The 25,419-nt window shown below is 41.4% G+C and overlaps 1 protein-coding gene across 1 annotated transcript in view; it reads right to left on the bottom strand.

Annotated features, from left to right (window-relative positions):
• The window catches only part of LOC122787969, a 1,400,032-nt gene that overhangs the window by 950,551 nt on the left and 424,062 nt on the right, over positions 1-25,419 (bottom strand). The window contains exon 3 of the mRNA XM_044054898.1: positions 16,208-16,322. Within this exon, the coding sequence (XP_043910833.1) occupies positions 16,208-16,322 (115 nt within the window). The remainder of the gene's footprint in view (positions 1-16,207; positions 16,323-25,419) is intronic.

The following is a 25,419-nucleotide window of genomic DNA, read 5'->3' as shown; positions in this document are numbered from 1 at the left end:
ACATAGGTGGTAATCCATTAAACACGGAAGAAGTTATCAGGGACCTGGGGACCCAAGTTGACAGTAACCTCTCTTTTGACACTCACATTGCCAAAGTGGTTAGGAAGGCCTTCTACATTGCCCACCTGATCATGAAGGGATTCACATCCAGATCAGGAGAGGTCATTGTACCCCTGTACTCTTCACTTATCAGACCAATGATTGAGTACAACGCCCCATTCGGAATGTACCTTACCCGACACCTGCAGCAGTTGGAAAGACCCCAAAAGTTCCTCACCAAAAGGATAAAGGGGCTCAAACATATGTCATACGATGCCCGACTGAAGAAACACCAGCTCTATTCAGTCGCATACCGTCAGCTCAGAGGTGATCTGTGCCTGACATACAAGGCCATGTCCAACCCGGAATTAATGGACATGCTCCACCTCAAAAAATCCAAATCCACCAGAGCCACGAGAGCAAGAGACTTAAACCTCAACACGGATATAAATAGGACGTGCTGGAGGGACAGATTCATCACCCAGAGACTCCATACACTATGGAACAGAATCCCAGTCCATGTGAGGCAGAGCCCCTCACTGACTCTGTTCAAGAGAAATCTTGACGAGTGGATGGGAGATCGTAGGTTTACCCCGGGAATCATCTCTGTATCACTGCTGGACAGAGGCACAGCAAACTAATGGGTATAGTATTCTCATCCTAAGGGGTGGTGAAAGCCACACACACTCTGGCTAGGCTTATAAATGCCCTAGGGCAGATAGCCTAGTATGAACCTATGAACCTATGAACCTATAAAAACTAGGACTGGGATTAGCAACAGGGACTGTCTTTAATGAATGTTCAACTTCAGAGACATCTGGGACATCATCAGGAATAGGATTAAGTACTGAGGCATGTTGTTCAACAGGAACATTGTCTGGGTTGCTCTGAGATCTAGAGTCTGTATCACAGGAACGATGCTGTGGTATTGATTCAGACACCAGAAGAAGATGTCTGCAATTTCTTCTGTATTCTGTACCCTCAGATTCTACTAAGTAAGACCTTGGCCTGGCACATACACCTCTCACTTGACCAATTCTATCAAAACCTTTCACCACTTGCATCCTCACTATCTCTCCTTCTTTCAATAGAAGCAATCTGCTCATTTTTTCACAGTTGGACTTCTGGAATTAATGTTTTTGAATAGTTGGGCTTTGATTGCTCTGTTTTTTTTTTAGCATAAGGCATCAACAAACTGGAACTGATAGGCAAGGTTGTTCTGGTTTGCCTAGATAGAAGTCTCTGAGCAGGTGAGGCAAGCAAATTGTCACGGGGTATATTTCTGAGATTAAGCAAATTCAAGAAAACATTGGTATTGTCACACTTTGACCTCTCTAGTAATTGCTTTGCTCTTTGTACAGCACATTCAGCTAGCCCGTTTGACTGTGGGTACTCAGGACTACTGTAACATGTATAAAGTCCCACTCTTTTGCAAATTTCCAAAATAGCTGACTGGTAAACTGGGCACCGTTGTCAGAAATAACTTTGTGTGGACTACCATTGACTGAGAAATAACATTTCAACTTAGTAATAACAGTACTGGATGTTCGGTTAGGTAACAGATCAATCTCAAATCAGTTTGAAAAAGAGTCTACCAACACTAAGTAATATTGACTGTTCCACTCAAATATGTCAATGGCTACTGTTGACCAAGGTAGTTCAGGAATCTGGTTTAGCTGAAGTGGTTCTTTATTTGCAAATGTGGTTTAGTACTATTGCATACTGAACAAGATGAAAGCACTTTATCAATATCTTTTGACAGAGAAGGCCAAAATACTAGTCCTCTCACCCTGCTTTTGGTAGCTTCAAAACCTGAGGCCATGATGAAAAATCTGGATGTACTCATGTTGTAAGGAAGTAGAAATGGCAACTTTAGGACCTTTGAAAATTTTGTCATCTTCCATCAACATCTCATCTCCGTAAGGAAAATAAGGTTGCACTTCTGTTCGTACACAAAATTGCTTTGACGGTTATCTAACATTGACAAAAGTGGTTGAATATTTTCAAAATTGGATCAGTCTTTATATGATCTCTTAGCTCATCAAGTCTTGTGATAGAAAATTACGCACTTCCATGTCTGAGTCAAAATTCTCTGCATCAAGCTTTTCTGTGGTATCTCTGGGCAATCTGGATAAGGTATCAGCCAGAAAAAGAAGTCTGCCTTTTATATAAACCATTTTGAAGTTAAACTTTTGTAATCTGAGCGTCATTCTTTGTAGTCTTGCTGGAGCTGTATGCATAGGCTTCTTTAAGACAGTGACTAGAGGTTGATGAAGTTTCTGTCATGCTCTGCTTCACCATTGCCTCCAACTAGTATATCATCCACTATTACAGCACACAGATAGCCTGAAAAAATTTGCTCCATTTCATGCTGAAAGACTTCACTGGCAGAATTTATTCCAAAAGGCATTCTGAGAAATCTGTATATACCAAATGGCGTACTGAATTATAAGCGACTACCGTGGAAGACACCCATTCAGTTGGTTCTGTAACTGGACAAAGCACACCTTGCTGCACCATTTTATCTAACTGGACTTTGACTTTGTCCTGCATAATTATCGGAACTCTTCTCACTGGTCTGACCGCTGGGCTGACCTCTGGGTCTAATTTCATGGAATATATAACTGGAAGTTTGCCTAGCTTGCTTCAAAAATATCAGCATACTCTGTGAAAATAGCATTGGTGAAACTAGGACTAGGATGTGCTTACATGATGAACCTCTTTGGTAAAAGAAAGCAGTTTCATTTTTAAACAGTCTCTAAGACCTAATAATGACTGTACAGGTCTTTTGACTACATAAAATTGCAAGCTGTAACTGTTCCCAGCCGAATAACATGAAAGCACTACTGAGTATTTGGTTTGAATCTCTTCACCTCCATAAGCTACAAGGTTCACACAATTGGCCAAATCCAATTGTTCACCAGCTCTTACCCTAGCAAATGCTTCTGCCAACATAACATTGCACTTTGAACCAGTGTCCACTTTGAGCTTTGTGGGTTTACCATTAGTCAGGACAGTACAAAACACTTTGTTTTTTGCCAGCAAGTCTACTGCATTAACCTTTTCACCAACCACTGATACACCATCTACATAGAAAGCAGAGTTGCAGCTTTCTATATGATCAACTTGCTTTTTTAAGTGACCTTTCCTAATAAATGAATGAGGCTGGCTTGATTTACAAATCTTTTGAAAGTGGTTCAGTTTTTTATATTTGTGGAATTGCTGACCAAATGCTAAGCACTTTTCTCTTTTGGACTCATGATTGGCACCACAATTATGACAGTTAATAATGAGCATTGACTTGGGTTTTGCTGACTCACCCTTGTGCTGCACTGAGCATGGCCATTTTACTGAGATAGTCTTAGAACTTGCTGGAAAGTTACAGGCTCTCCCTGGAAATCCCACAGGGGCTGCAGCTGCCATGTGCTTAGGCTTGTTTCTGTTAGCCACGTGCTGCATGTTGTCTACATTTGCTCTAGTGGCTAATGAAACCATGCTCCTACCACTTGGAAGCATATTTGTGTACCTTTCTGTAAGCTCGTGTATTTGACAAATCTTTATGGCTTTGCTCAACGTCAAATCTCTGTCTCGAGGCAAAATCTTTCTCACTGCAGCATTAATACCACACACAAGCCTATCCTTTATCAACTTGTCTTTCAAATCACAAAATCTGCATGCTTTAGCCTTGTTTCTCACATCAGTAATATAAGCTGCAAAAGTATCTCCTGGCTTTTGGTCTCTTGTATAAAATAAGTGCCTCTCCAATCTAGCATTCAGCTGGGGGTTACACATTTCTCTAAATTTGCGTTTCAAGCACTCAGGGTCCTCCCTTGATTCAGCTTGTAAAACAATGTGATGGCTTCCCCTTATTCTGCATATATTGCTAGTGCATATACAAATGAACGTTCTCTTTCAGGGGCTTCTGACCCCGCTAGATTAAGCAGACGTGCATCTTTATCAGAAAAAGGTGCTTGTATGAAAATATCATATTCCTGCTCAAATACTCTCCAGTTCTCTGCAATATTATGATGAAACACAAGTGGACTAGGTCTGTGAAATGCCTCTGCCATGCCAACACACAGTAATAAAGACTTTTGGAATTATGTACAAACATGCACACATATATGTCAGAAATGTATGCCAAGAAACTTGTAATTATGCTCAATAGCACAATAGACTCTTAAAAATAACTGCCCTTTGTGAAATAAGTCTCCGTAGCACAAGAACACTTTAAAATCATTGTACTTTGTGAAAACACTCATCAGTGTAAAAAAAAACAAGTCTATATTACCAGCTCAAATTACCTGAAACGTGAATATCATTTCATCGACACATATGTATCGAATGGCCACATCACCAATTTTTTTCCGAGGGAAAAAAATTGGTTGACCATTGTTGTGAATTTGCCCTTTTCCCCACTGTAGTGTAATCTTGGAGTTAGTATATTTATTTGGGGGGAGGTGTGGGGCAAAGCCCCCACTTTATAATGTTTGTACTGCTACGTCACGTGTAGTTGGCTCTTCGCTTACCTCTGCATTCGACACATGTGTCAATGAAAAGGTATTTGCGTTTCAGTTCATTCGAGTTGGTAATATAGACCCTAAAAAACATTTCGAAATGACTGCACTTTGCGAATGATCTGTGCATAGTACAAGAAACCTCGAAATGACTGCACTTTGAGAAATAACTCTGTATAGTGTAAGAAACACTTTGAAATGACTGCACTTTGCGAAATAACTATACTCTGCACACAGTAAACTCTTAAAAATAATTGTTCTGTAATAAAGTACACACTGCAAACACTTTGCACACTCTGAGATGCTTCACCAACTCAAGTTACGCTTTTAATAGCTTTAATCAATGCCAAATAGTAGCTCATATCAAAAAACGTGGCTGTTTACTAAAAAAAATGCAGTTGCTTTGCTTCTTCATGCTCAATTTGCCCTTTAATTGTACTCGTTATGCTCGTTTGACTTTTATCATGCTCATTATACTTTTCTTGTGCTCATTTTACTTTTAACATGCTTGTTATGCAAATCATATGTAACTCTAAACGCCCTCATAAGTATTTTGAATAATTCTATCAAATATCATGGTTTCGAACATTTCATTTAATCAATAATGTGTTTTGTGTTTCTTGTTTGTTTAATAATGCATTTTGTGTTTTGCAAATGCTTTGTATCATTCTCTTTACGAAATAAATCATTTATGTGAGTTTTAATTACCTGAAATTCATTTCTGACCTTTTTAAATCATCTGAGCACGTTAGGATGAGTCATTCTTCTATACACCTGTATTTCTGTTTAGGCACGCCACTTCTAACACCATGTCATTCAGAAATCCCAGTTCTGACACAATGTTTCTCATATGATCAGGATAAAACAGACAAACAGTTGTGGGTTCAGTTCAAGCAGCTTTATTATATACAAACATATCAGGATTGAGGCTTAGTAACTTATACTTAGATAAACTTATAAACAGACTGACTACTGCACTCATACATGTTAACAGTCTGGCTGTTCACTCAAAATGTCACTGCTGCCTGCACATGCTCTCTATTTAAATGTACATGTCCTCACTTTGAAATGTTTCTTAAAGTCACAACACACACACACACACTATTTTACAGACAGTAGAGCTTTCCTGGGCAAGCTATTTCTTGGTGGCCGCCGCAACCACAATGGCATTTATTGGAATGCCCTTCATCCAGTGTGGTCTATCCTGAGGAGTACTGAGGATTTTGTCAGCTCTTTTGCATATCGGCTCTGCAGTGTCTGGTTCCTTCCACTTCCTTGCAGACACCAAGTCCATTAGGGGTTCTGCTGGAGGGGGGGGACACCCAGGATGTAGATGGGCTGGTCCCAAAGGCCTTCGGGGACACTGACTCATCCAGGGTGGGGTTTGAGGCCGACCAGTCACTTCTCTGATGAAGGACTTCCAAAATCTCTCCAAAGGAGATGTCAGGTGGAGACCTAGGAGACTTCGCCCCTTCATCGAAGTCGGTATCTGTTGTGAGAGATTCCTCCTGGGAACCTAGGTGTCTCCTTTTGCACCTTTTCGTCTGAGGAGCCTCCTTGGAGGAGTGCTCTGTGGAGGTGTTGGAAGAAGTCTGGGCTTCCACAAGTGGAAGAGACTGGAGCTCCTGTGGGGTCAGATGCCCTGGTGGCAGAAGTGAGGCCTCCGATAAATAGCTCAGGGAGGAAGGGGTAGATCTGATACTGCAGAAGATGAGAATCTCCTAAGAGTGGAGAGGACCCTCTCCACCACCTTGAAGACTGAGGGACTCCCAGAGTCCTGAGGAAGCCTCCTCTGCCCCGAAAGGTGCAATGGAGCGATATGCTGCAGTACACTATAGACTAAAAATAAAGAGATTTTTTTTGTAAAATAGTACAGAAGAGTAGGATTTAGAAAAGAAACAGGCCAAAGGCCAACTCACGTAACCCAAAGGAATGTTGAAAAAGGAAGCCACGGAAGGAGCTCTAACAGACCGAGATGCTTTGCTTATGTATGACAAATGAGATCTGAGGTATCTTGGAGGAGTGAGGGAGTATTGGTGGGGTGGGAGGAGCTCTAGTTTGGAAGCTTTAGCTTGCTAACAGCCAAGTCGGTTCTGAGTTCAGAACCGAACACCCACAGGTTTGATGAAGCCTGAACAGACAATATCAGCTCTTTGTTTTATGTGGATAAGAGTCTGTTCTAAGGCAGCAGTATCCTCTGCAAGATATAACTGTCCATCCAAATTGTTGATTCAATATCCAAAGACTTAGAATTTCTGATGTCATTTAACTTGTTGATGTGCAGGCAATCCATCAGTATTGGGTCAGAGGATGCCTTGTATGCCGGACACAGGCCACCTCTTAGCAGTCTGTGATATACAGAGTATAGTGACAGGGCTGTGAGTCGGTCCATGTAGGACATGTTGTTTAGGCCTTGTATCCTTTCAGTAAGGTATCTCTGTGGGAGTTCCAGTTGTTACATGTGTCTTTACAGATTCATGCCATAGGGGCATTATATTCAGTGATGGCCTAATGAGGGCTGACTAAAGGTGGACAATGACATCTCTAAATCTAGACGCAGTCCCTTTACTTACAAGCTGTTAGTGTTAACTGTTGTTAGCGGTATTTCAGTCACAGTTAAAATCACCGAGGGTGAGGGTTTCATATGTGATATTAGTTCTGACACAGGAAAGGATGTCCTCTATTATGTCCTCTATATTACTGTTGAGGGAGTATACAGACAAATTAGGTAAACAGATTTTTTTTTCTGATTCATTTATAAGAGACTAACCAAAATGTCTGCATTAGAAAAAGTGGGTAAGTTGTGTGATTATGGGAGTGGTGGCCAGGTGGGAGTAGTAGAGTATAACTACACCTCTGTCTCTTATTTGAGCTGTCACAACAAATAATATTATAACCAGGGGGAGAAAAGTAGAATTTTTAATATATGGTTTAAGCCAGGTTTCAGTGACATCAATAATGTCAGGAGAGTGTGAAAATGTCTAAGCATGGAATTCAAAGTAAACTACTGCAGATGCTGACATTAAAAATGAAAATGTGAAGTTAAAACAGCAACAGTTACTGGTTAAGTTATTGCTGGAAGGTAGTGGTGAGGTATTGCTTGAGACTATGTTATTGCGGCCAGGATTAGGATGTATCTCTCCAGAAATCTGAAGGATAGTTGTTGAGATGATCTGAAATAAAAGTAAATTTTTTGTGAGAACAACTTACATGATGTTGTAGTGAAAGTTTTGTTTAATTGTAATTTTAGGAGGTATTTAGTTGCACTTAAGAGTTGATGAGTATTTATAAGTAGGCAAGTCCATTTTTTTCTGATGTATAATGTCTCATTTAAATAAGGATAAAGTAATGGAGGAGAAATGCTTAGTGTGAAATGTAATTTGGCAGTGGTGGTGGGGTTGTACTGAGTGGCGAGAGAGATGTAGTAAGAAGTAATATGGGATAAGAGAAGAATAAGTGTAAATAGTGTAGGGAGAAGCTTTACTGAGCACAGACAGGTGGATGAGGAGGGAAAAATGAAGGGAAATCTGCAAAAATGCTAGGTACCAGACAAATTCCAGTTGAAGATTGTTGGTCAGCAGTGTAATTCTGTACTGAAGTATAAATTCAGTGATATTGCTAACACTGGAAGTATTTTCACAGGTTCATAAGTTCATTGGTTGGTACTAGGCTATCGGCCCTAGGGCCTATACAAGCCTAGCAATAACATTTCCCTGGCTATTTCTTCCCAGAATATTTACTTCACTGGTCCTCTGTCTAGCAGGGCAACTGACGTGATCCCTGTGGTGATCCTATTTCCCATCCAGTCGTCAAGGTTCCTTTTGAAGAGGGCCAAAGAGGTGCTCAGCTTGGCATGTACGGGCATTCTATCCCAGAGTATGGGGAGTCTCTGGGTCAGGAACCTATCCCGCCAGCATGTTTTGTTCATTGTGATGACCAGGTTTAGATCCCTGGAGCATGTGGCTCTGAGGGATTGGGATTTCTTTAAGTGTAGCATGTCCAACAGCACTGGGTTTGACATGGCCTTATATGTTAAGCAGAGATCGCCTCTGAGTAGGCGATATGCGACAGAGTATAGATGGAGTTTTTTAGATGGTCAGCATAGGGCATCTGCTTTAGGCCTGTGATTCTTTTAGTGAGGTATTTCTGTGGCCTTCCCAGTTGTTGCAGGTGTCTTGTGAGGTACATACCAAATGCGGCGTTGTACTCTATAATGGGGCTAATGAGGGATGAGTACAGTGGGACAATGACCTCCTTTTTTCTGGATGAAAAGCCCTTAGTGATGAGGTGTGCCACATAGAAGGATTTCCTGACTGTTCTGGCTATGTGGTTATCGAAGGTGAGACCACTGTCCACCTGTGTCCCTAAGTCCCTTATCACACTTTTGGTGTTTAGTGTACTGCCACTTATGTGGTAATTCATGGGTTCTTGGCATTGAGCTTGAGCCCATGGCTCCAGCACCAAGCATCTGTTTCTGTAAGGCCCTTTTGTAGAATAGCCACATCATTTGGTGATTCAATAATGGCTCCCAGTTTGTCACAGTCCCAGTGCTTGCCTGTACTTCAGAGAAGTAGATGCCAAACAAGAGCGGTCCCAGAACTGAACCCTGAGGTACTCCACTTGTCTGGAGCTGGATTTTGAGTCGGCTACTTTTACAGTGTGGGTTCTGTCAGTAAGTCAGTTGGCAACCCATCGAGTGACATAGGGATTAATGCCCAGCTTAGTAAGTTTATCTATAATTCCTGAGTGGGGGGATGGTGTCGAAGGCCTTGGCGAGGTCCAGATAGGCTGTGTGGACTGCTTTACCCTTGTCCATGGCTCCAGAGACTGAATCGAAGAAGTCAATCAGGTTGAGGAGACAAGATCAGCCCTTTACGAAGCCAAACTGGGTGGGGTCCAGTGTCTTGAAGGTTGCCAATGTCTTTGTGTATAAGTTCCATGATAATGCGTTCCATGGCTTTGCAGATCAGGCTCGTCAGACTGATGGGACGATAGTTCCCGGGATCCAAGGTGGATCCCCCTTGTGGAGTGGGATAACTATAGCTGTGCGCCATTCATTGGGCACAAAGCCTGAGGTGAGGCTATGATTAAACATGACACTTAGATGGGGTGCCAGTTAATTTAGTAGTTCATGTAGTACTCAGCCAGGATGTCATCTGGTCCCATGGATGCTGTATTCTTAGCTTTGGAGAGTGTGTTTTTTTACCTGTGTAGCTGTGATTACCGGAATTTGGCAATCTTTTGATATTGAGATGGGCCCTTTAGGGGGTGAGAGGGGGTGAAGTTGGCACTGAATTGATCTGCCAGGATATTGGCAATATCCTTGGGATCAGTATATTTGATGCCATTCTGTTGTAGCTCCGAGCAGATCTGAGCATTGCCATTTAGATTCCTGACATAACTACAGAATGCCTTGTGGTTGTCCTTGGAACCTTTGGAAATTTTATTTTCTTAACTAGCTTTGGAGGATTTTATGAGGAATCTCAGCTTCTTATTGAGGCTGGTAAGGGAGTTTTTTGCATCCTGGGATTTTCCTCTTTTCTGCAACAGTTTCTTCCTTCTGTTGTATAATTTGTTTATGGCAGGGGACCACCAGATTGGGTTCCATTTTTTGGAGGAGACTGTCTTGGTTCTGTTTGGAATGGCATGATTCATGCACGAGTGGATGTGCTCGCACAGTGCCTTAGTGTAGGATTCAGCAGTCGAACTTTCAGTTCCCGTTTGCATGGGTGTCATGAAGTTTGTCACTTCTGACTTGAGTAGCATGAAGTTGGCTTTGGAGAAGTTTTTTATGGAGGTTTCCCTACTGGGGTGGGGTGGGGTGGGATGTGGATGCCAAGGGTGATTAGCTTATGGTCAGACCTGACCAATGAGGCGGTGACTACTGGTGTGGAGCATCGATCTCCCATGTTGGTGATGACCAGGTCTAGGATATTTGAGCCACTGGTGGGACTATGGATTAGTTGGTCCAGGGCATTGGAATTTATGAATTCCAAGAACCATTGGGCAAAGGTGTTGGTACCAGAGTAGTTTTCCCAGTTAATAGCAGGGTAGTTGAAATCACCCAGTATTAGGGTGTTTGGTTGTATCTTAATATTTTCTAGTATGTTTAGAAAGGTGTAGTGAGACTCTTGGGGCATGGTGGGAGATTTGTAGCAAGCTACAATTTGGATTGCAGTCTTAACTAGTGTTAATTGCACCTGTAGGATTTCAGATGCATTGTGTTGGGCAACTACCCTGGAAGTGTGAATATCCTTGGTGAATATGGACACTCCTCCACCTTTAGTGCTTGGGTCCTGGTTTGGTGGCCGAAAAGTGTGGTAAGTTTTGTAGCCTGGTACTGCAGGGGTGCTCTCTGGAGCCTTGAACTAGGTCTCAGTTACTGCACAGATATCGATGTTCTCCATTTTTAGAAGTGCCTCGACAGAGTGCATTTTGAAGTTTAGACTTCTAGCACTGAGTAGTATTACCTTCATATTTTGCATGCTTAGATCTGTTACGGTGGTGGTTTTGTCCTTTGAGCTTTGCCTAAAAAAGGCACTATAGGGGTGGCAAGAGCCTTAGCCAGTAACCTGAATCCCATGGGTGACAGGTGCAGACCATCTCTGGCAAAGCATTGTGGTCTGTCGATCATGTTGTCCCAGGCAGACAGATACTGGATCCCCTTTGAATGATACCAGAAACTTAGCCAATTGTTGAAGTCAATCATTTTGTCCTTATACTGTGGTATCATTCTGGGCGAAGGCAGGATGCTGCTCAGGGCTAGGGTCATACCTGCCTGGGCCACATGATTCAAGAGCTCTTCCATGTCTTTTTTCATGTAGTCCAGGGTGGTACGTTTCAAGTCATTCACTCCAACATGGACAATGACAGAGTTTATTTGTACTTGTTGTGGAGTGATTTGAGTGCATGCGTTATGTGGCGGATCCTGGCACCCAACAGGCAACTGACAGTAATTTTCTCCTTGTTCAGCCTGGTGAGTGGGACATCAGTGTGCCTGACTACAGAGTCACCTATGACTAAAGTGTTGGGTACGTTGCCTTGACTTAGGGGCTGTTGTTTGGTGGCACACTGGTGCTTTGAGCTATGTGTCATTTTGGTTGTGATTGGTGTTTGTGTTTCAGCTTCGGAAGTCCTTGCTGCTTGTGCAGGTTAATGTTAAGGGCCTCTGCATAAGTGGGTTTAGTGTTACTATGTGTGGATGTTGGTGGCATGTGTTTTGAAAGGCTATGTATTGCTTGAGGTGTAGTGCAGGTGTCTAGCACAATCTTGGCTGGAGAGAGCTTTGCTTATAGTTTGGTTATGTAAGTGCATCTCTCGCAGGTTGCAGTGTTGGGCAGTAGGAGGAGAGGGTTGTCTGTGTACATGAGACAATTGTTGCATTGCCCCAGTATGCCCAGATTCACCAGGTGGACAGGAGAAATCACCAAAATCACTGTGTCATTATTGACACAGAGGTTCAGAATATCCCAGTTCGACATTTATGCTGCAAGAGTTATGTCCATGTACAGAACAACTTAGCACCTGTGAATATTTCTTTCTTTTATGAAGCTATGTCCTTGTTTGCAACAACTTATTTTTTGAACAGCTGTTTTCTGTTATGAAGCAAAATTTTTCAAACTATTCTTAACTCAGTGACACTCTTTTGAACACCATTTTGAAGCTTGTCATTGTCACTTGCTGCAGTCTTTGACAATGCTGTTCAACCTAACTTCAAATTAGCTATCAGTAAACAACTAGTAACATAAATCTGCAAAAATGTCAGGTACGATACTGATGCTTTTTTACTGATTTGTATGCTATCATTTCAAAACTGCTTAGTTTTCAGTAACAGTTGTGCTAATAAATGAACAGTGTATAGTAGCTTCAATGTCACTCATTTGAACAGTGTTCTGAAGATTTCCACTGCTCAGTCACTTGCTCCTCCTCCCAAGTCTCAACACTGTCAGGCATCAAGACACAACAAGCTACATAACTCTGCAAATATGTGAAGTATGACATATGCATTTTCTTACAGATTTGTATTTTCACATTTCAAAATGACATTGTTTCAACATTAAAGCAAATAAATGAACAATACTGAATCACTACATAGCAACTGTAGGTGGATAAACAGACTTTAAAAATGTAATAATGGCTGGGCTGAAGCTGCCAGAACAATCGGCAGTAGGTATTATGAGTCATTCTGCTATTAGACAAGCTACCAAAACAGTTTTAGGAACACTGTGCAGTTTAGTATGACATCCATACATACAGAATGGCACAGGTGTACTATGGCAATCTTTAGATCGACGTTGAAATTGGTAAAATTTGACATGGCAAGGGCCTAAAAGCCCTGGAGAAAATGAGACAGTGATAGGAGAGGTAGTGATGCTGACATCTTTAAGTATTTGCTTTCCATAAAAAGGATTAGCATAAAATGTCTTCTCAAGTTCAGTTGAAAGATAAACATAAGAGTTCAGAGCCGAATCCAGCACTACGCGATCAAGGCTGTCTCCTAAGGCCTACTGGCTGGAAGGGGGACCGCTGGCCAGTGGATTAATTTTTTTAATTAAAAAAACAAGAAGGAAGAACAAAAATTATGTATTTTTTAAGGGCATGTGTTATTTTTAAGAGCGCCCTTTGCAACAGACCTGTTGCGTCTGTGCATGAACTTCACACAAACCTGTTTACATCTTTCCACATTCCACATGCGGAATTTAAATACAAGAAGATATTCCTGTAATCAGAAAACATGAACAGACAAGTATGAGGTGTGTGTGTATATGTGTGTGTGTGTGTGTGTATGTGTGTGTGTGTGTGTCATACCTATCAAATGTCCAGATTTTTGCAAAATATCCACACTTTTGCCTCATATCTCATATTTTAGTCTGTTCCTCATAAAATTTGTGATTTTCTAGATTTTTATAGCGAATCACTGAAGACTGAATTCACTAAATAACAACAGGCATTTGAGTTTACGACTTCATATCCTTCAGAGAATGCATGGTAGCACAAGATCTTTTATTTTAGAAACTTTCTAAGTTTATAAGAGCAATATTTAAAATTTGTTTCTATTTTTGGGCTTTGTCCATTTTTTGTGCTAAGAAGTTCAAAGCTATGATGTGTGTGTGTGTGTGTGTGTGTGTGTGTGTGTGTGTGTGTGTGTGTGTGTGTGTGTGTGTGTGTGTGTGTGTGTGAGACTGAAATGCCCAAGTTAGAGATGGCAGATGGTTAGTGATTTGCTCAGGCTCAAACCCTGTACCTTAGTTAGAGAAAATAGCCCAAATCCTCTACCCCAACTACTACGCTGGTATTCAAGTGCATTTTCAAGGAACTGAGTTTCAAGTGCATTTTTCAATGAACCGAGTTTTGGGTGCATTTTTCAAAGAACCGAGTTTCGGGTGCATTTTTCAAGGCACTGAGTTTCTAGTGCATTTTTCAAGGAATTCAGTTTCAAGTGCATTTTCAACAAATTGTAAGCTTCAATGGAAGTGCAGTTTACTGCTGCTCATGCTAAGCTGTTTACAGTATTCAACTGTTTTGTTTAGCAAATTGCATCACTATTGTGCTTTAGACAACAAGTATCATACTTGTTTTGGATGCAGAAGGCTGTGGGTTCTACTCCCACAGCATGTAGATAGACTGCTGATACTGTGTTGTACTTTAAGGGGGCTGGGGTGCTGCAGTCCTGAGTATGTTCTCCTTTTGATGAGATGCCTAGTAACTATGACCCTGTTATCAGTTTGCCATCCCTTCCCTATTGCAATATTACCAGCTTACCATTTTTATTTAATGTAACATAGACAATTTATTCTTCAAGGTCAGCAGGTACTGAATTCGTAGATAAAACACTGAAATATAAAAAGTCATTTGCTAGTAGAAACCTCTTCATTAGTTAAACATCTCTTTATTGTGGTTTTATTCAAATGACTTTTATTTCTGCAAAGATTGTACATATTGACTGATACTGGTGGATTGTAATGACAGAAGTTTGAGTGGCCTTTAATAGTTGAAATGTTCTAAATTGGGCAGTTTTGTCATTAACGGTTCATAAGTTTTGTTTCATTGCTTACTGGAAAATGGTCAAAACTATAAATTTAAAACACACTCATAAGTGGTGCTATATTATACAAAGAATATAATTTAATACAATCAGGAAGGTGAATCAAAGAACTCATGCATGTTTGCATGGTCCCAAAAATATGTTAAAGAGGCTTATGATTTGAAAACAGCCCAAAGGTAAACATTTATCCACCACTGGCCAGATGTACTTTCTTTGAATGCAAGTTTCAATGCTGTTTCAATAAATATGTTTCAAGGACAGAAAGGTTTTAAAGCTAAGTCGGTTTTCATTGTGAGTCTGTGTTGCTTTACTTAGCAAATGTCTATCAATGTTTGTGCTGTGAAATTTGAAATAAAAGTTTTAAATTAAATCTAAATATCTGTAATCACTGTAGAAGTAAAGCAGAAAACAGTGTTTATGGTAACTGGGGAGAAAGAGCCAAGTAATGGAACACTGGAATGGCTGCGGGGGGGGGGGGGGGTGTATGAAGCAGGGTGAGATGGCTGTATATGAGGAGGACCCAATCCCTTACCCTGCCTAGGGCCCCATTTGACCATGATCCAGCTCTGTAAGAGATGTCTGCCTTACCGAGGATCCCACAAACATCACCCAGTAGCAGACATTATTATCACCTGAAGCAAAGAGCGGTATCAAAAGGACAAGGGACAAGTGAAAGACTTTCAGGATCAATAGCTGAATGTATGAAAATTGTAAAAGTTGAAGAGGGAAAGACGGCTTTGCAGCAAAAACAGATCTAACATATTACAGGGCCTTATTCATCTCATACATTCTAGATGCTTACATAAATCAAAACCATAAAACTATAATTGACATTGTTGGTACTACTGCAACATAACAAAACATCGTCAGAGAAGTCCATTGACTTCAATGGTTAAAATTTATTTGACATAATATGCAGGTTTTATCAGCTGAAAGGATAATGCTATTAAGATAAAACTCAACACCTTTCTGTCCAGAGCTTTTGCTGGTCTAGTGGCAGTAACACCAACATGGTATGCTGGAGGTCTTGGATTTGAGTCCCAAATGACAGCTATTATCATCCTTTCACTTCTTTGATTGACCAAAAACATTATTAACATAAAAGCACATTTTATAAATGCAATAATACCAAGGGATTTATTCCTAAAAAAAAAGTCAATAGCTCTGGAGGAGCCAAGAAAGATATTATTTTTTCACTTATGACTATATTTCGTATCTTTCCGTTTGCTGTGTTCAAATGTACTACATGTTATATTTTTTTCTTTTGTTTTTCTAGTTTTGTCTTTATAACTTTTGTTTAAATATTACTAAGGAAACAGAGAAAGTATTATCAGAATTATTTTTTTTTTAAATCAAACTAGCAACAGAAGATTATTGAAATATGAAAGTAATTAGAATTTTAAAAATAAATTCTAATTCTATGAAAAAAAACTGTAATCTATTGATATTAGGAATGTAACAAAACAATATCCTGATTCAGGTATCCTGTATATTAACATCCTAGTCCAGCTCTAGTGTAAGTACTCAGTATGCAGATTAAACAGATTTGCTTCTATTTGTTACTAAATTTATTAAGACATGTTTGTGACAGCAAGCTTTGACATACCTGATTGCCAGTGGTAATGATTGTGTTTCGTCACTTTATCACACTGTTCTTTTAGCAAAGTAGCAGTTGACTCCTTCAAATTCTCCATTTCCCTTGTACTCATGTGTGGAACAGTCTGCATCAAAAATAAATGAAAACAACACTTTTAGAATCATAAGTAGTATACTGGTATGACCATTTTTCTCCTCTTCCTATGGCAGATCACTCTGTGGACCAAGTTTCAAGAGTAGTCTGTTTCAGTGGACTACCACCTATTCCTCAACTCTTTTCCAGTGAACACCATGATGTGGATTACTTTTCAATGCTTAGAACTGCTGGATACAAGCACGTTCCAGGGCATCATCTATTCCCAAATACCCTTAGTTCTTCTTTATTGTATTAACTATAACTTAATGTGCTTGCTATGGTTACATTTTACTAAACTAAAATGACTTAACTGTCAGCAAGAATATAATACTGATGTTTATCATATACCCTAAAACAATCTTTCAAAAAAGACTGCAACATAAATGTCACACCTAGAGTAATATCACCCTATTTTCCTATTTTATTTTTTTCTTATATTAACAATTACTACAGACTACCATTGCCCGCTTAAAGGCTCAAAACATCAACCAGAAAAAAAAACACTATTATACCAAGTAAAAAGCACCCATGATTTCATACACATAATTGCTCAACTATTTATCTACAAAACTGGACTCTAAAACATAATATATCTATCACTACTGCCAACTAACTAGTTTTAGAGAAGAAAAAATATAAGATCCTACCGACTACAAAACACTTATCATTACTAGTAAACCCACTTCTTAGTAGAGACATACAGCCAAGGTCCATTATTCTATTATACTATGCTAAAACAAAACAATCCTACACAGTGATTAAAAATATCACACATAAATGTCTAATAAAATCTCTGATCTTCATGCCTGGACTGAACACAACAAACCTGATATAATAGTTATCACTGAAACCTGCCTAAAAATGAAAAGATTCCTCCTCCAGCACAAGTTGACCGCTTATCCAAAGGACAGGTAAAATCACAATATTAATCTCACTTACAGATAAATAATATCCAGTTTGAAGTCCTCAAAATTACTATCTTATAACACAAACATAAATGCTAGCAGGTAACAGCTATTTATATATCTCCAAATTTTATATAAAGCAGCATAAATATATGAGAAAACATACTTCCTGGTATTCAAAAACATTTTCTGAATTGCGGTAGGCAATTGTGCATGAGTAGCCATGTGTAAGGTGTGTGTGATTCAGAAATATACTCTGCACGACAGGAGGAGTCCGAGTAGCACATCTGCTTAAAGTATATATTAATTGCAGTATAATGAGATGGTAATAAGCAACAGTATTAAACCGATTAGCTCCATGAATGCAAATGGGACGGGGCAACACAAGATGACAGAGTGATTCAAAAATTCATTAAAAGTGCAGTGTGATGCACAATCATTAGTATCAGTGAGCCAGTGTACATGCGAGGATGTCATGGAAATATGTTAGGGGTTGAAACAGCTTTATTCAATGTCTATATGCAACAGGATAATATTGCTGCCATTAGTTACAGTGGTGCATGTTGTTGCCCTCAGAGACATAATACAGGCAATGGTAGATGCATATCGTTCTTATCTGTAGGCTCACAGGAGTCACTAATTACCTGTCCTAGTGGATACTAAGGTATTTATGGCTTTACATGTAATAGCAAAATGGACCTTTCAGTGACCAAACTGATACATGGGCATCCACTTTGAGAATACTCTCATCAGTTTCTTGATGCCATACTGCAGCATGTGGAAGAGTATAAGTGGTTCCCACATGCCACAGAGGAGATAGCTAACAACATGCATGATTTCTGTGATATACATAAAGCAACAAAATAGATACAAAAAATAATTAATTGAACAATCAGACTTAGTGTAGGAAATGCATAGAGTAAACTTGTTAGGCGATAAGCATGAAGCTATACTTTTTGAGAGCTAACAGTAAGGAACTTTCTATGTTTGTAGTATATGTCCTCATGTGTCCTTGTGATCTTTTCTGCATTGGAAAAACAAACAAACAAAAAAGACAGGATAGAATATCTGAGGGACATTAAAATGAACAAAAAAGTCCTGTGGCTGAAAATTTTCAATCACACTATGCAGGTGACCCTTCTTTACTAGAAATTTCAATTTTACTTCAAGTTAAACATAAATTTGTCTGTGGTGTGGATTTATGTGAGCTTTTATCACAAAAAGAGAGTGCCTCATTAAATTTAAGACCTTGAAACCTAACAGTCTTAATACAGAAGTGAGTTGGAAGCTTTGATTAGTTAATTATTTAATTATCTGATTATAGGATTGTTTCATTAAGTATTTTTGGTTTATATTCTTTTGCTTTATGTTATTGGTTCATTTCTCATGAAGGCTCTGACAAGGTGCCAGAGATTTTTGTACAAAAAATAATTATTATTTGTTGTTTTTTACTTACGTTTTCTTGTTGTGGTTTAACATTTCAGTGATCTAGCCCACTTCCCTCACACTGAAATAAAGCCCCACCTGGTGAGCTGAGAAGGAGGTTGGGAGGGTGGCCTAATGGTTAAGGTGTTTGCCTTACAAACACAAGGTGCAGGGTTTGAGTTTCACAAGGGATAATTGGCTAGGCTTAAAATGGCTCACAAAGGCAGTTCACCTAGTACTAACCTATGAACATTTAATCATAAGGGTTATCATTCCATCAACTGCCAGGTGGTCTGAAATGCGCAGTACATTATCTGCAATGTGTCTTCAGGCCACCCAGGCAATTACCATGACTCCCACATATGGCACACGTGACTTAATGTAAGGGATTACTTTCCCTGGGGCATCTTATTAACAATGCCAGATATACCCTTGACCCCTGGTTGATGAGACCTATCTGAAATCTCCAGACTGCGCAGACAATAGATACAAATATGCCTTATCACAAACTTGGGGCATCATGAAGTGTGTGTTTGAGATGATGAAGGCATGCTTTTGCAGCGTGGATATAGAAGGTGGTGTCCTGTAGTATGGCCCAGGCACCTATGCCAAGAGATCCTCAGTACATGCAGTGTTACATAACATGATAATGAGAAAGCAGTTACAGTAAGGAGGCTGCATGCAGGAGGAAAGAATAATTGTGTAAGAACTTACCATAACCTTAGATGTCCTTCTCTTCCATGTTGTAGTATTTCTTACAGTAGGAAAGTTCCTGCCTGCAGCGCCGACATCCAGCCAGTATACCAAAGTCTTTGGTTCAGGAGGGTATGTGTGACATCCTCTGCCAGAGCCATAAACCAATGTAGGGTATAAAAGTGACATCTGCATATACCCTCTTCAGAATGGACTGCTGCACACAGTGGTACTCCTGGAGGTTTAAAGAGGGTCAGAATTGGGAGACCCCTGAGACTCACATGTAGACTAGATCATAGGGTACTTGATAGGCTGTGTGTAGTGGAGAAGTTAAGGGAGTGGGTGACTATGTCCCTACAGGTAAGTAAAGGTAAATTAGGCAGCTAAAGTAGAAGGGGTAGGAGGGAGGGATTGAATACTGCAACATGAAAGAGAAGGACATCTAAGGTTATGGTAAGTTCTTACTATGTCCTTCTATTCTCATGTTGCCGTATTCATTACAGTACGGAGAGTACCAAAGCTTTTAGGTATGAGCCTGCATGGAGGATTGGGGTCCCTGGTCAATGAGACCCTGAGGAATAGATCTGGAAAAGCCAGTTCTAGCTTCGGAGGCTAAGTCCAGTTTGTAATGTTTGGTAAAGGTGTGCACTGAAGCCCAAGTAGCAGCTTCTAAAACTGAGGTGTAATCAACCCCTTTGAAAAAGACAGCTGAGGAAGTAGCTGCCCTGGTTGAGTGTGACTTGACATGTCCATGTAGGGTTTTCCCATGATAGGAATAGCATATGCCAATGGACTTAGAGATCCACGCAGAAATGGTCTGTTTGGAGACTGCCTTCCATAGAGCCCTAGGGTGAAAGAAGATGAATAACTGGTCAGACTTTCTAATAGATTTTTTTTTTTGTCTAAGTAGTACCTCTGTTGCCTGTGGACATCCAGAGAATGTAGTGTCCTCTCTGAGGGATTTTTAGGGTGAGGGTAAAAAACAGGTAGGTTAATGGTCTGGTTTAATGAGAGTTCATTAACCACCTTAGGTATGAAGGACGGGTTAGTCCTCAGGGCAACTCTAACCTTGTGGAAAATGAGGTAAGGAGGGGTAGCCATCAGGGCTTGTATCTCTGATACCCTCCTGGTGGAAGTAAGGGCCACTAGCAGAACTGTTTTCAGGGTGCACAGTTTTAGGGATACTGAATGTGCTGGTTCAAAAGGTGGCAATGTAAGTTTTTCTAGGACAACATTCAAGTCGCAAAGGGGGTATAGGCTTTTGGGGGGGGGTCTAATATGACACATTCCCTCCCAAGAAAAGGAGAAGGTGTCCACTTTCAGGCTTGCGGATGTGGATCCCTTGTGCAAAACCTGGGCATCTGTCTGTTTTTGGAGGAGGCAAAAGATCTGCTTGTGGAATACCCCACATGTGGATAAGATTTAAGAATACCTCTCTGTGAATCATCCATTTGTGAGAGGGAGCTGAAGTTGTGCTGAGTAAGTCTGCCATAACATTTTCTGCAGAGGGAATGTACACTGCTACCAGATGAATTTGGAGTGATGATGCTAGGGTCCAGATCTGGATGACTAGGCTGCAAAGAGGGAAAGGATCTTGCCCCCCCCAATTTGTTTATGTACCATAGGACACTCATATTGTCCGTGATAACTTTCAGGGTTCCTGGGCGTAGCTCTGACTTGAATGTTTATCGGGCTAGGAGGAGTGCCCTCATTTCCTTGATGTTGATATGGTCCTTTTGTCTTAGTGTGGACCATTTTCCCTGCACGGTGAATTGCTTCTGGCTGTGTACTAGCACTGCACCCCAACCGATGTCTGATGCTTCTGTGGAGACTTGTTGTAGGGGGGGCCAGGACCTGTAAGTGGGCTCCCTGGTTGAGGTGGATGGCAGAAATCTACCACTGGAGTTCCTTATTCAGACAATGAAGTTGGGGGAGGGGGGTGTCCAGGGGATGGGAGTGTTGGCTCCATAAGTTCTTCAGGATCCACTGGATTTTTCTCATATGGAGTCTTGTCGGGGGCAACATGGGTATTAGGGAAGCCATGTGGCCTAACATCCTTAGGAACTCTCACAAATGGCAAGGAGGTGAGGGTGATAAGTTTGCTGAAGTATAGAGAAAGGTCCAGGATCCTTTGATCTGGAATGAAGGCCTTCATTTTGTCTGTTCTGATCCTGCATCCCAAGAAAACCAGGTCTTGGGTGGGGTTCAGGTGGGAATTTTTGTTGTTTATAGTAAACCCTAAGTGAGTTAGGGTTGAGATCACCTGTTGCAGGTGGTGAAGAAGGACTTGGGGGTCCTGATGAAGAATTAGCAGGTCGTCTAGATGTGGGTATATTTGTATACCCTGTGTTCTACAGTGGGCAATGAAGGGTGCTAGACACTTTGTGAACACTCAAGGAGCAGTAGAGAGTCCAAAGGGCAAAGCAGAGAATTGAAAATGCCAGGAACCTACTGCAAAGTGTAGGAATTTCCTGTAATCTGGGTTTATAGGAATGTGGAGGTAAGCATCCTTCAAATCCAGAGCTACAATGAAAGCCTGTGTAGATATGAGTGGCAGGAGCAAAGTTAAGGAAATCATTTTGAAACAGTGTACCTTGAGGAACAGGTTTAGGAAAGATAAATCCAGAATTGGCCTCCATGGGCCATCTTTCCTTGGTGCCAGAAACATTCTGGAAAAAAAACTTTGTTTCTTTGGAAGGAAGGCAGGTGCTTTATGGTGCCCTGAGCTAACAGTTGTTGGATGATGGGTGGGGAAAGATAAACTTGGCTTGCTGGAGGTTGAAGAATACCCTGGGGGGTGGTAACATCCACCAAGTCATAAAGTATCCCCTCTGAATGATTGAGAGGACCCAATTTTCTGATGTGATTTTCCACCAGGAGGGTAGGGAGAGGGAGAGCCAAAGGGATAGGGGGGTGTTTGGGCTTAGTAGTTGGAGGTGACTTGGTTTGGTCAGACTGGCTCCGAAATGGGGTGGTAGAAGGGGTGGGAGGAAACCTGGGAGTAGAGCTATTCCTGGGCTGCTTATGTTCCTTTGACTGAGGAGCTGGGTGGGAAGACTGCCTCCTGACAAAAGAAGCTCTGTGTGGGTAGTTTCTGTGATATCTGGGGATAGGAGACACCAGCAAATGTTTTAGGTTCTAAAGTTCTTTTCCCTTTTCTTGGTGGGATTTAAGAAGTTCTGCTGAAGCCTGTCCAAATAGGGCTTTATTGTCTAGTGGGGCATCAAGCAGTTTAGTTTGCACATCCATCAGAAGTGGCTGAAGTCTCAACCAGGAATATCGCCTTAGCACTGAACCTGATGCTGTAGACTTAGAAGAGGCTTCCACAGCATCATAACTGCACTTGATGGAGTGCCTAGTCACTTGGAATGCTGTGGAAAGTAGGGTGTTAAGTTAGGTTTTTATAGATGAATCAATAACTTCAGAGAGGAGGGGTAGAAGCCTTGGAAATGGTTTACAGGACATACCTAGCCATGTGTGTGTGGTAGTTGAGAGCTCTTATAACCAGAGTAGAGGAGGTATACACTTTCTTCCCTAGTCTGTCCATGAACTTGCTGTCTTTATCAGTAGTACAGAGAGCAGCAGATGGTAGTTGTCTGGATGTCTTATCAGCAGAGACTGCAATAACTGCTGGGTCTGCTGGTGGGTTTTTAAATAAAAATTGGGTATCCAGAGGGACCTTGTAAAAATGGTCCAGATGTTTAGAGGCAGGGGGTTGTGAGTCTGGGGATGGTGAAGTGGCGAAGAAGGCATCCTGAAATGCAGGAAGCAAAGGGGGCACAGCAGAGGGGGATGGTTGTTACATTTGCAGCAGGTCAAAGTATCTTTTCTTGGTTTCAGAGACCTTTGAGGCCTGCCACTTAAAATGTTCCCTCATGAGGGAAATGGTGTCTCCAAAGGAGAATTCTTCACCAGGAGACTCAGGTGTGATGGGATCCTCTTACTCTGGGGTAATAAAATTCTTGACAGAGTCTATCTGTGATCCATAGGTTAGTGATTCCTCAGAAGAGGAGTAGTCTTCCTCTGATACCTCTAAGCAGGACCTGAAGGGGTAGCAGCTGGCGGTTGTTGTGTCTGTAAGGCCGGGAATGTCTTAAAAAGACTCTGAGAGAAAACTTCCCATCCAGGAAGAGGTTGAGGCTCAGGATGTTTTATTTTTTGTTTTCTCTTCATCCGGGCAGATGGTTGAGCAAAAGTAAGAGCCGATGTCTGGGTGGATGGTAGAGTAAGAGTAGGGCCTTCCGACTGTAAGAGTCATAGTTCCCCTCTGCCATCAAGATGTGATGGCTGATTAACCTCAGTGGATGTATTCAAGGTTTCCGCCATCCCAGCTTCCATCAGGGTACCCGGGCCTGGTTGGGAAATGGAAATCTGAAAAGATCCCGGGCTTTCATCAGCCTCAAGAACCTCTCCGGATGCCTGAGGCGCAACTTGGGAATCTGGCCTGATTTTCTTGGTCTTCTTCCCCGGCAGCTCATTGGACATGCCTACTCCACCCCCCATACCAAGCACGAGATGCCGGAGCCTTTGATTTTCCTAGTAAAGTTTTAACATGGCCAGACAGCTGCAAAGAGTTTTCAGTACAAAAGATTTGCAAATGGGGCACAACGTACGGTCGTGGGCCTCGTCTAAACAGAATACGCATTTCTCGTGCATGTCCTTATGAGGAATTTGTCTCCCACAAGTGCACTTCCCCTTTCTAGTGGACATGTACATCTTAGCAAATAACAAAAGACAAGGAAAACCCAACAGAGTACTTATCTGTAGCGGTTGATTGTAGCAGTCGTCTGAGAACTAGTGATCTGCTTCCAAAACTGGTGAACTGGAGTCCGACGTTCACTGTGGCAGAAAAATTCTGAAGAGGGTATGTGCAGATGTCACTGTTATACCCTATGTTGGTTTATGGCTCTGACAGAGAACATCACACATACCTTCCTGAACCAAAGACTTAGGTATACTGGCCAGACGTCAGTGCAGCAGGCAGCAACCTCCCTACTGTAAGGAATACTGCAACATGAGACTAGAAGGACATCATTTCCTAGCACAGCAGGCAGTGGAAGGTGAGTCAGATGACTAGTCCATGGAAGACACATCAGCAGGAGATGAACGTGCTAGACACAGGTGGGTGCAGTATGCTATGTCACTGGTAAAGAGACAGTGGTTTGCACATACTCTGCCTTATATGATGCATGCAAACCCAATTCTAGGCTGATCTTACCTATGCAAAGGATGGCAACACTGTGCCACAAACACAAGCTACCTAAGCAACAAAATGCAAAGGACAAGGCACAGTTATCATCATTTGCACTGATGGCGGAGACTACATGCGAGTGCAATCTTTTCCACAACGCATGCGTGAGTGCTGTACAAAATTAAAATTTCTGAGTATATTGTGTGCCTGAGGTGGATCTAGAGGGGATTACTGCAAAATGCTTTGTGAGGGCGCTGTCAGTGATTGTCTGTATGTGTAAGGCAATTGGGGGGGGGGGTTGATGTGCATGTGGAAATGCTAAGAAGCAGCCTCAGCAGTAGTGCAACACTGTGGCTTGATCTAACAAAAAGGTCCATGGCATGCATGGAAGACATATGGCAACCCATGCACACTCCTGTCCATGGGGACTGCCTCTTACAAGGAGTGTCAGAACTAGTAAGACAGCCTTGGCCAGGTGTAGGTGTGCTGCATAACTGTGAGTGATGTCCATTACAGACATTGCTGTGGCATGAGTAGCACAGCACACTGGAAACCTTCTCCTGTACATATGCGCCTCCACATTCAATGTCACTGTGGAAATGGTGGTGTTGCATGATCATGACCTTGGCATTCTGCATTTATGATGGCTACCTTCAGTAGAGACAGAGTTGGAGCCACTCCATGAACCATACACAGCACATGACATGAGAGATGTGAGGGCATGCCATGTGTCAGTAGATGATTCAGCCAGCCAAAAATGCTACACTTATAGAACATGCAGTCCTGTAGGTCATCATACATACCCTTTACTGCCTGCATCATCTCAGCAAAGGCTAGGATTTTGCTATCCTGTGTCTCCATGATAGCCATGT

The sequence above is a fragment of the Protopterus annectens genome, chromosome 13.part0, assembly GCF_019279795.1.
Source record: "Protopterus annectens isolate FY-2018-M chromosome 13.part0, PAN1.0, whole genome shotgun sequence".
In the NCBI taxonomy this organism is placed as follows: Eukaryota; Metazoa; Chordata; order Ceratodontiformes; family Protopteridae; genus Protopterus; species Protopterus annectens.
The sequence above is the reverse complement of the archived record's forward strand: the minus strand, read 5'-3'. Positions and strand labels throughout refer to the sequence as shown.